General features: G+C 37.5%; 1 protein-coding gene across 11 annotated transcripts in view; it reads left to right on the top strand.

The window, feature by feature from the left end:
• The first annotated feature begins 237 nt into the window (after positions 1 to 237).
• The window catches only part of smoc1 (SPARC related modular calcium binding 1), a 42,329-nt gene continuing 30,176 nt past the window's right edge, over positions 238 to 12,390 (top strand). For 8 of the 11 annotated variants that reach the window (XM_043262772.1, XM_043262770.1, XM_043262767.1 and 5 more), the window contains exons 1-2: positions 239 to 608; positions 12,191 to 12,356. In XM_043262772.1, coding sequence (XP_043118707.1) covers positions 504 to 608; positions 12,191 to 12,356 — 271 coding nt within the window. In that variant the 5' untranslated portion in view covers positions 239 to 503. Of the gene's footprint in view, positions 609 to 12,190; positions 12,357 to 12,390 lie in introns of all 11 variants that reach the window. The other 3 variants (XM_043262771.1, XM_043262768.1, XM_043262773.1) reach the window with 2 other exon arrangements.

Genomic DNA, 12,390 nt, shown 5'->3' with positions numbered 1-12,390 from the left:
CATGCACTTTTAACACCCATTAAAAAAACTAAGTTTCGCAGGAGTGTTGGGTTAAAGAAAGTCGTCGAACTTCGTGCGTCAGTACTCTTGCGGTAACCAAGCGGACTGATGATTAATCCGCGGACTTTGCACCCCCTCCCCCTCCCCCCCGTCTCGGCGCACTCTCATTGGACGTCCCCACTGTCAGTCACGTCGTAAAATCCCACCTCCTTAGGTTTTAAACGCGTCCCCAAAGTGTAAGGCAAACTATTCAACCTGTAGCTTTGGAAAGGACAGTACATCCCACGCAGTGGAAAGAGTGCATCATTACGACTTTCAGCATCTCGTCCGCGTACTCTCCGGCGCTATGAAAACGCACGCGCGTAAAGAAGAAACCCGCTGAGGACGAATTTATTTGGAAACAAACTTTTTGGAATTTCCTGCGATTTTGGGAGCGCCGCCAGTTCTTGACTCAATCTTGTCCGTAGGCTGTCAGTCGTCTTAACGCTTCAACGTCAGACAGAATGCACTGCCACGGTCTGGTCCTTTTTGTATTTTTGCGTTCCCTTGCGCTGCTGCTGATGATGTGCCTGCCACCGGCCTCAGCGCAGAAGTCGAATGGTCCCCGGGTAAGTCCGTGCGTAACGCCGCTCCCCGTCATTACCATAACTTCAGTGCGTCATTCAAAGCTGTCAGCGTGACACGTAAAGTGCTTATGCAGTGTAAAATGCTTTTTTTTTTTTTAAACAATGCGTCCAGATGTGTTTTCATTAATAAAACCATCTGCTTGAATATGCATTGTCTGCATACGCATGCAATGCGCATGCAAAACCTTTTTGTTTTACAAATATCAGTTTATGAAGGATTACACAATGTCCAAATGGTATTTATATATTATTTTTGCTGCCTTGTGTGCTGACACTGAATTAAAATATGCCTTAGCATATTACATTTTCTGTCCTCACTTGTAGTTTATACATATCGGCCCCCATAAAGATGAATTTTCACTCTAGAATGCATAATACCCCAACATCAGAGCATCTTTTAGTGATTCAGCTGAATAGTTGGGTTTTGCTTGCTGAGGCACATTGTCAGTGAGACTTGAGTACACCCATTGACCTTTTGTCATAAAGGTCTTTTGCTTCCTGTGCACCCCTCTGTGCCCATAGAAAAGAGGACCATTGCCTTTCCAATGCAGCATTTCATACGATTTCAACAAAGACAACTGTGTGGAGTATTTCTTTCTGCGGCTGAATCGGTTTGCAGACAATGTTGAATAGTAGAGCTATATGATGTCTTTTAAAAAATGATCCGCTCAGAAAATTTGCACGGAGGCGATTAACCGTTTGCCTCAATAGCCTAGTGGTAAAGTTTAAACAAACAGCAATTATTGTGACTTACTTGAGTGACTAATAACACTAACCATCCAAAGCATAAAAACCTGCCCTAGAAATCGAACAGCCGCAGCATTCTTTTATTTCCTCAAGTATTTGAGCAATTCAGACAGAAGAATAGTTTTTCAAGATCGCCGCAGAGCTCTTGTGGTAAACGTCCATTCAGTTGTGCCCTGAGACCATTGAGATTGACCACCGAGAGTACGAATCAGGAAGAGACTAGAATAGAGAAATCTGTGGATGCTGCTGAGGTATTGTCATACTTGCGGTCGGAGGGGGTGGTCGGTGTAAAAATCTACGATGCGAACGCGCGTTAAAACCTAAAAGTGCGTTCGTCTTCAAAAGGGAACAGAGTGAAGTTTGATTGGTTTGCTAAAAAAACGGAAAAATCCAATTTAAAAAAATCACGTTCTTTTTTCCGAAACAAGTTAATCACACATAACTAGATACATGGCGAGATTTTAAAAGAATATTAAAATGAATTCATTAGAAATTAATTAACAAAAGGACAGCGGTGAACATAAACACTTCTATATGTTTCTGCATGATTAATAAAAGAAATGAAGTTCTCTGTGAATAAACTGTGCTTGTTATGAAACAAGACTTTGGCTGCTGAAGTGAAAAGCGTTCATCTTTGTCATCATTAATTTTCTTTTTTTTTCTTTCTTTTTAATGATTTTGCTCCTTCTACGTACTTTAAGCAGCCGCTTTCTCTTTTACTTTCCATTTAACTTTTATCTCCCGTGATATAATATCTTACTTATAGCTTACTAATAGCTTACTTATTTGATTTTGGCAAGAACTCTATAGATTGAAATGTACTGTAATAGAAGCTGTGCAAAGCGTGTGTGTGTGTGTGTGTGTGTGATCTGTTGTGCTCCACAGCATTAAACAGCATAGAACTATCTCCGCAATGTTTAAACATCCTTCATCGTCCCCATCTAATCATTACAGGAGGCCAGAAAGGTTGTGTTAAAAAGCTATTTAAAAAAATCTAAAGTTAAATGCTTCAAAAGTTCTACTCCCTTCTGTGCCTCGTTTGTAAAAACTTATCTCTGAACGCTGTCAGCTCCAAGAACCCAGTTTCACGAGGAGTTACGGCTGCTCTGCTGAGCTGGAAGACGTATTCGGGCCAATAACAGGATCAAGCTCTTTCCTCAAAGCCAATTGGGTGATTGGGTTTATTAAAAAAAAAAAAAAAGAAAGCGTCTCTCGACAGTAGAGGGATTTTAGGTTTCCTTTTCCACATTTAACATGAATTTAGCACACTTTTCCAGTCACGGTAATTCTGAGTTCTTCGACCCGGGCCAATTCCGGCATGCCGCAGACTTAGAAGATAATATTTTCTGAGGATTTATTTCTGTCAGCGTGTAGCGATGTGTCTGAGCGCCGTGAATATACCGACTGTCAGTAGGCATTATTTTGATGATTAATCTTACAATCTTTTGGTTAAAGGTTACGTGTATTCCTTTTCTGCTGGCATAAATGGAATAAAAATAAGAAGGTAATGCACGTATATTGTCCTGTCCCTGAACTCCCATCATTGGCTGAGCCGATATTGCTGTGCATTGAATCAACCTTTGGTGTATTTTAACACTGAACAAATTATGCACTTCGCATTTAAACAGCTCCTGTGCAAAGGTCGCTGGGAACTTTCACTGTTAACAGTCCGATAAACTCACGGTAGACTGACAGAAGCACGGATTTAAAACGACAAGAGAGAAAAACAGAAGAAGACACCACAGGATGCAACATCCTCAGTGCGGTTTAAGAGTAGTTCACATTATTGGTTTTCAAAACCGTGATGAAGTTAATATCGATGTTGTTATTATTGTCTTTTTATTACAAGCACAGTGTGGAAGGCCACAAAAACCTTATAGTTATATGATACAGATTATGAGACCGAATTAAGTAATGCAAACTACTGGATACATAATATAAGCTACCTGTAATGCACCTGTAGTGTTCAAAAGTCAGTATTATGCATGTTTTGATTGTTTTATCTAATTGGTGTGATTAAATTTTTTTTTATAGTACACATAGACTAAAGCTTAGTTGCTGTGTTATTGTGCTGCACGGATTTTTTTTGTTTGTTTGTTTTTTTGTAACATGAGTAGCATTTTTGATTTATTGCAAAACATGGACAGCGTATTCTGTACCGTAACCCTGAAAGACGTTACTCAGCACCAGTTTAGAAGGCACCCAGCTGCAAAATTAATAACATAAAAATGAAAGACATGCAATATTTCAGCGGGCAGAGTTAGACACTATCTGAAAAATCAATTAGTTAAATTTCTGTCAATGTTTTGCCAATACAGCCCCCCCCCCCAAATAAAACCGATGAGCAACTTTGAGGCATGCATTCCTTACTGTATATACTGTAAATTGTTACCATAAGAAGCTATTTCCACCTGATGCAATTAGTCAGGTCTGACAAAAATAGTTTTGACCAAATTTAGATGCTCCCACATATTGTAAAACACATTTTAAGGTAAAGTGTTTTTTTTTTTACTGTGTAAGATATAAACATTTGTATTTATTTATTTATTTATTTATTTATCTATCTATCTATCTATCTATTTACTTGTGTCAAATATCAGTTGTCAGTAGTGCCGATCAGTACATTACCATTATGTCATTTTCTAATACCTTTTTAATAATGTAAAATATTGGTATTAATGTTATAGCCAGTTTTTGGATATTAATCACTTTTTTAAAAATATTTAAATTGCTTTCATTAAATTGCAGTACTTTTTACTTTTTACAATCATTCAATCATTCATTCATTTACAGAAATGGATATATACACAATTCAGCTGTTGCAAAATTCATAGTAAATGCATTAAGATAAATACATAAATCTGTCACTTGTGATATTATTTATAGAAAAATTGCATTATTTTTTTTATTTGATGAACTCTGCAAAAGTTAATTGTTTAAGCACAAACAACTTTTTTTTTTTTTAAATGGTTAAACCATGATTTAAATAGAAAAATTTTAATATAGGCTATTATTACACTTTAGTCTTTAACTTCTTTTGTTGGAAATATACTTTCAAGAGAACGCTCATGATTTGTACGAAACCTATTTTCTATTAACCACTTCAATATTCCCTTCCCTTTGAAGCATGGACTTAACAGAGTGTGAACTTTTTCCAACATGACAAAAAACCTAGTCTTAATCTGTTTTCATTCAGCATTTCAGTTAAGATACGACGCAAGCTTTCCCGCGGCATTCATCTCTCAAAATCAGCTATCCACGCAAACAATATAGCACGGGAGTTCAGTCGAGCGTAAAAAAAATTAACTTTTTGAACGAGTCATTGAAAAATGGATGCGCGGAGGCGGCCTGGGGAAGCGCCGTATACAGCATACCTGGTCGAGTACATCACTGAAACCTCGTAAAGTCATGTAAAGAACAAACACAGCGAGACGAGCGCGAGCTCCATGCCAAGACGACATTCTCCCAACTCGGCGTATGAGCGCAAAACCCCCTGCCCTCCTCCCCTCTGCTTTTTTTATTGCAGCGGCCCACATGACACCCGGCGACCCACTGATGCAGGTGTTGTGCGTGTTTGCAGGTGAGAGGGAGATGTGGGAATCATGTATATACAGGTCCTAATCTGAGTGCATTTAGAAAGAGCGATTGTTTTCCGTGTTTTGCGCTAGTACTAATTTTAACCAGACATCTAATAGTCCAAAAGCATAGTCAAGCAGTCAGCGGGTCCTTGTTTACTTTATATAAAATGACTCACGATACACTGTGTAGCATCAGTGGGCTTTGCAGTTTAACACTGCGTTGACAGAAAATCGTGTGACTGTCGGGAATGTTCGTAGCTAAGATCATACGAATGAGAAAGCATGCAGGTTTGGAGTCATGCAACATGCCAGATGTACTATAATTTCAGATTGTTGCACTAATTGCAGATTGCATGACATTTATAAGGGTATAATAATTACATTTATTTTTTTTTAAGTAATGCAAAAACTAATGCAATGCATTACTTTTTAATTGGGAAAGAAATATTATAAATACTGTTTCGAATAAGTAACTTTTGACACATGATTGGCAGCTCTGCTGGTTGCCATGTTGATAGAAATCGGGAATGAGTACAGGTGCATTTTGTGCTCTATGTAAACGTGATATTACTGTAGTACTAGAGTAAATATGAACATGGGTTTACTTCTCACCTGCATAAAAAAAAAGATTTGGTATTCCTCTAAAATGGATAAAACTCAGATTATTATCAAATACTATGTTAAATAGGACAAATATCATTTATGTATTTATTCCATTTTTGCTACTGACTCTGTACCCTCTACTGTACAGACACAAATTTACATTTTTTTCAGCCTAAATGCCTTTACATCACTTTTTGCATAACTTTGGGTCGTCACAAGCTTCGCCGCAATATCTTTTGTAAGAATGAATTGCTTTTACTGAATTTTTAAAGTCTCTTTAAAAAAGAGTTTTAGAACACACCCACCGATTACGTAACCGTCACGGACCAATAGTAGCTCAAAGGTGTTTAGCAGTCAACGCGAACCTCCCAAAAAATTCACTTTGGTGAGCCGTTTTGAACTGTCAAAATGATTTTGTTCGAAATTACGTCATTTCAGTTGATTCGTCCATTTCGTTTGAAGTATACTGGGGCCTTAAAGGGGGAATTAATTTCACTTTTGGTGTTTAAATAATTTTTTTATATTAAAAGGAAACAAGCAATCCCTGTCCAGATTTTGTAACTGCAGTAATATAACACATTACTTTTCATAAAAAGTAACTAAGCAACATAATTAGCTACTATTTCTCGGAAGTAATGAAATATTGCAATAAAATAACTTCGCATTTTACCGACTATGTGATTTTAGACCTGCAAATTTTTGCAGTTGAAGTCCTTTCAACGGAATTCTTTTCAACAGAAATCTTTTCAACGATCTGTAATTTTGTGTACATCTCAAAGATTTCACCAAACAAGTTTGGCTAAAGTTTTTCCTCATAAATATTCCAAAGATAGCTGCTTGGCTTGAAAATGCCATCTGTATGAGCTGTGCTTTATACATATCCAAACCGCTGAAGATACCACCTTTTTGCCCTGCAAGACTTGAAAGTCTGCTTTTCACACCACAGCTCTTGTTACCAGATAAGTTTCTTTTGCAATTGAGTGTTCAGATTTAATTTAAATAGCCTTTGCCAACAAGGAGGGATATTTGATTTTTGCGTAAAAAGACATAGCCACTTTGTCTTTGCTTACAAGTTTGGCTTGTCAACAACAACCATCTTAAGCCAGACCCATTTTCAGGTTATTCTTTGTTTATTTTGCAGTGCACAAGGGGTAACGAGAGGCAATTAGCCACTCTTGACTAACGATAAGATGAGATGTCAGACATTTTAGACCATCATGAGGGTATCGCACAGTTGAAGCATGAGCTTTAAACTGATTGCCCTGAACTTAGTGTTTTTTCCCTCTATGCACCAATGCCAAAAGAGAAACGAAACTATGGTGACACAGGCACACAGTTACAGGTTTGGGGGGGTGTACATGTTTATTTCACATGTATTGTCGGCAGTCATGTGGTAGCTTGACTCATATCGAGTCATAAATCGCTTGTGGTTCTATATTGTGAGCAGATACAGTTAACTTTGACATAAGCTACACTGTAAGTCCCAGAACTTACTGACTGATTCAAACAAACATGGCCTTTGCTGATTTTTTGTCTGAAAGAGGGTTGTACAGGTTTGGAATAACACGAGGATGGGTAATTAATGACATGATTTTCTAACAATGCTTTGTCATATAACTGTTACAGTGACTGTGAAAAATTACTCTAGGCAGACAACAAAGTTGGACAAGGACTGTAGCGGACAGACAGAGACTCAGCCCGAGCGAGAGAGAACTAGATAGAAGTAAAGAGAGGGAAAATGTGTGTGTGAGGGAGATAGAGAACAAGGTGGGAGACAGAGTCGAGGGACAAAGGGCTGTTCTCCCTGTGTGGGCCAGAAGCAGCGCTGTGTGCTTGATATACAGTGAGCGACAGCTGGGATTTGGATAAGAAAGGTTTTCTGACAGAGAGAATGTGTTCTGGGTCAGTGCTATGGCATTTTGCTGTGGAGAGATAGCAGTGGCTATCAGCGTTTAATGATACGGCTTTCTCTGAGAAAATACCAGAGATTACCAGCCTCCCAGAGGCTTCAATTACAGGCCGATAAAAGTAGTGTCTCTTTTACCACACCGGACAGCCATTAGTCATGACATAGCAGGTTTCATCAACTGATGTCTTGCCATATTGGGATCCTCAAGTGGTATCTTCTCTTCACTGTGCGTTTCGTTGATGTCTACTGAACTTAAATGGCCAAACAAAGTTTACTGGTTATTTAGTCTGCATGTTTTCATTTGTCGCTACAAGCTCTGAGGCTAAACAATCAAAAGCATTTGGTCAGCACCAAGTTTCTTCAAAGAATGTAAGAAATCTTCGATTGTTTTTTTTGTTTGGACACTCGTCTAGAATCTAGATTGGCATTTTGAAGAAATTAGTGAATCTCAAGGGCGTCTATAAGTGATGATTAGCTAACCAAAAGTATTATTTTCTCTCCAATGTAGAAGAAAATGCTCAAGCATAGCAATAGGGATAATAATATTAGCCATGTTTCTTGAGCGGTGGTCAATCATTCAGTTTCCATCATGACATTGATGTATTGATTGTTATGGAGTTGAGACAGACTATACATGATTCACTGAATGAACAGTTTCTGAGAGTAATTAATGGCACTGGGTCAAGGCCTTTTACATTCTGGTCTGAAATACATCAGAAATTGGATTGGATGGAATTGGAAATTATCCTGTATCTTTTTTTTTTCTTGGGGATTGGGGGCATGCAATCAGACAGTCAATGAAATTCCCCAGGAGATCTAACATGACTGTTCCTTAGCCAAGCTGTATCATTAGTGTGACAAAGTAAGAAGTTGAGGAAGCAGATTTCCTGTTAGTCTGGTCTTAATTAGTTTAATGAACAGAAAGAGGGATTATGATTTCAAATCTTCTTTGTGTGAAATCTGACATCCATTACTGAATCATACAAAGTTTCTCTCACTCTGTCTGCTTCATGACTCGCATTTAATAGCACATAAAAGCATAATCCATTTTGATCACTTTTCGTAGTTTTCATATATCAACCTTATAAGATAAAAATCTCCAAATTCCAGGTTCTAATTTAAAACCTTTTTGAGAGGCGCCAGCTACTCTTTGGCCAGGCCTGCTAATTCTATGGCAGCCAATCAGGAGTTTGCTTTTGCCCGTTATTTTTGTTATTGTTCTTTCGAAAGGTAACGAGTGCTTCACACGTTATAGAGAGTAGCTCTGGCACTCCCCGTGAATACCACACACACACACACACACACACACACACACACACACACACACAAAGCTTGCCAAGAATAAAAATCCATCTGTGCAATGAGATTTCTCTGGTGTCTCCAGCTCGTCCAGAAATCTTCACTTTGTTGTGAGGAGTCCAGGCAAAAGTTTAAAGTACCTTATTCTCAAAATAGAGTGTTAAGATGAAACATTTGCCATAAACCCTAAAATGAAAAACGAGAACATTTCACTTTTGATTAGAAAAATATGCTTGACATATTGTTTATTCAACAGAGGATTGTTTTTAATGGTTTATTTCTGACTTTAGCATATGTCAGGGATCTAGTAGGATTTATCGAATGCTGACTACCGAACAGACATTTCACTATATAAAAGAGAAGTGTACGGATTGAGAAACCTGACCACTGTACAGAAGCCCTAAAAGTTTGTTAAGCGTCTGTGCCAGAACAGAAATATATGAATATCATGGCATTGCGCAAAATTATGAAAAAAAAAAACTAAAGAGATACATTAAATAGATATAAGTTACATTATTTTACATCTATACATCCAGATCCTTGTGATCACTTTTAAAACAAAATTGAAGAAAAATAAAATCCAGTACAATGCATTTCTTAAATGCATGATTTAACTGTCCCAGAATCTCCCAATACTTTCCGTGGAACTGTATATTGTTAAAAGTGAGAATGACAGAATATTTGTATGGTGTGTAGGCTTCTGTTTTCCTGTGTTTCATGCTTAACTAAACTTCTGCCCACACAAACTGACAAGAACGTCTGTGATTCATTTCACTTCTAGTTATACAGTTAAACAGTTACACTGAAGACTCATATTATACAAATAAACACATTTTACAGACCTAGTCACGTATCAGTACGCTTTCTGTCCGAGGTGGTACATAAATTCTTCCTCTGGTCCATGTCAGCAGTTTGTTGTCATGTTGTTAACCTCCCAGAGCTTAAGTTGACCATAAAGGTTCATTTACAGTCTCTCTTTCATTATACTTTTCTATCAAAATGCTTGTTAAAGATGCAAAAAATCTAACCTGATTCGGGTGAAGGTTTTGGGGACAGTGTGTCAACGTCATTGACACAATGTGAGTCCGTATTTATTTTACAAATGATTTATTTGTATAAATTTGGACAGAAATTTCGTGAAATGAGCTTAATTGCGTGCATTTGTGCCTTCCGAGAATACCTTATTTTATATCAAATATTTAATTTGGTTTTTATTTCGAGATTTATTAAGAATTATTGTTGAGAAGTCCTTTTACTTTTCCAAGCAAAAACATTACTTGTACTTACTATTATAATAACACTAAATCATGCCCAAATACATGCAAGTAACCCTAAACCAAACCCTAATCTAATCCTAACCTACTCTGTACTTAAGTGTTGCTGACAATGTTTGGTTTTATTGTATGATGCTTGATTTCATTTGCTCACGTAAAGCTTTTATATAACAAAATATATTATTTAATAATTTATTTATTCATTTACTTTTTGAGATGGACTCAAAAATCCAGACGTTATGCAGAATATCTTTCTTTTCGTTCCACAGAAAGGGAAAATCATAGAGATAGCACAACACGAGGTTGAGCAAATCTAAAGAAGGAGCATTCCTGTTGTTTACAGTGATCTTATTAACTCTGATCCTTGAGGCTTTGACTTAATACCTGCCAACCTTTCTCAGCTCCTGCAGATGAATCTTTGACTATAAAATACGTGCACTTTAGGTTATACAACTGTGCATTAATCTTTTATGCCTTCTGTCATAATAAACGCCATCAGACAGAACGCATCATTGAAGTATGCTTGTAATCAAGATGAATTATACCACTACAACTGCTTGTCTGTGAGACCTTTGTCGGTTGCTTTCTTTTTCCTGGTTTCCTTCAAAGAAAGTGGACAAATAGGCAACTCACCATCTGGACGTGCACTCGGTTCTAAATCACCTTTAAAACAGCTTGCTTTGGATACAGCATTTATTGTGCTACTTAGACCGGGCAGCTCTCACCAGGAATATTTTGGCCCTTCTTAAACAACACTAAAGATTTGCTTAGGTGTTCATTTTTAATGTGGCTGTTCTGGATTATTTACCCAAGTGAGAATTAAAAAGTATACAGTGCGAACACATAAAAAAAAAGAAAATTTCTATATTAAAAAGTATAAAATTGCAAAGTATATATTGCAATCTGATAATAGTATATGTATTCCATTTCTAAGTTGTATAGTTTGTATGGTACTAATTTATAAGCCGCAATGTACATGGTAAAAGAGTCAGATATAATAATGCCATACTTAGCTGAAACGGGGGGTTGTCTGTCATCAGGCATTTAGTCTGATTCAGTCCATGTCTACTATATTAGTGACATCATTTGGTTCCATTTGCTTGATTGCTCAGCTCAAGAGATTCAGTCCTGAAGCAAAGTTTTGTTGTTTGCTGCGTGTGTGTGTGATCAGAAACGGTCAGCTCTGGTTATTCAGATGGGTCGCGTTAAAATGGAAAATGTGCCCCGTGTTTCTGGCTAAAGCTACCCTTTTTCCAGCAGAGGTTCTCCAGTTTTGTATACCTGCTGTGCTGTGAAACGCACTGCATGATGGGCCAGCGTGCATCTATGGCACAGCCTATAGTGATTTTTTGTACACTGAATGCTCATCTGGCTTTCCTTTCTCTTTAAATCTCTAAAGATGCTTACGTTCCTTTCAAAAGTCAGGAGAATTTGTGTGTCCCGCTGCAATTGTGGGAAAATGTATATTTGAGGCGTCTGCTTGCAGGACAAAAAAAGGCAAAGAAAGTAAGGTGACAAATATTAATCAATACTAACAATGCTTTACAAGGAATACTATTTACTTTTTTTCAAAATGAAATAAATTAATGGATGAATGAATGAATCAATGAATGAATAAACTGCTTTCATTTTAACCAAATCTGAATGGAAAAGTGTTCGAAGAGTTAAAAAAAAGTGTTAAAAATATGGCCCACTGAACTGTGATGATTTTTACCCGTATTTTGAATTATGCATTGAAATATTTTAAGGTTTAAGGAAATATCTGCAAAGTTACTGGAAAATATACTGGTAATTTTGCGACAGGATATTTTAATAGGCCATTTTTCTACAGAAGGAATTATACCTATTTTGAATTTGCAAATTACAATTTTAGTATGTACAACTTGTATTGTCTATATAAGGTTATATGGTATTTAAGCTCAGCTATTTTCAGATTCATTATTCATGGAAACCGCAATAAGCAATCTGAGTCTTACTGCCACTAAAACCTGTGAAACTCATTGAGCTGCAGCTCAGCTCAGCGGCTCTCTTTAATTTATTGCACGCTCATTAGTGTCTAGTGAGGATATTATGTCGAGTGCTTCATAGAGAATACCGTCATGCCCTCAGTGCTCTCTTTAAATGTATTTCATATACGTGTACATGTGTGTGCAGTGGCTTATAGGTGACAGAGAGAGCCCGTGTTCCCCTGCGTGCTCCAGGAGCCATGGCAAGCCTGTGTGTGGATCAGACGGACACAGTTATGATACCAACTGTGACCTGGAGAGGGCGAAATGCAAGGACCGCACGCTCACCCTCGCCTACAGAGGCAGGTGCAAAGGTCAGTGGACATCAGACACTGTTTCTGATTTCTG

Source organism: Puntigrus tetrazona, chromosome 17, assembly GCF_018831695.1.
Source record: "Puntigrus tetrazona isolate hp1 chromosome 17, ASM1883169v1, whole genome shotgun sequence".
NCBI classification, from domain to species: domain Eukaryota; kingdom Metazoa; phylum Chordata; class Actinopteri; order Cypriniformes; family Cyprinidae; genus Puntigrus; species Puntigrus tetrazona.
Note: the sequence above shows the minus strand (reverse complement) of the source record. Positions and strands in the feature narration are given on the sequence as shown.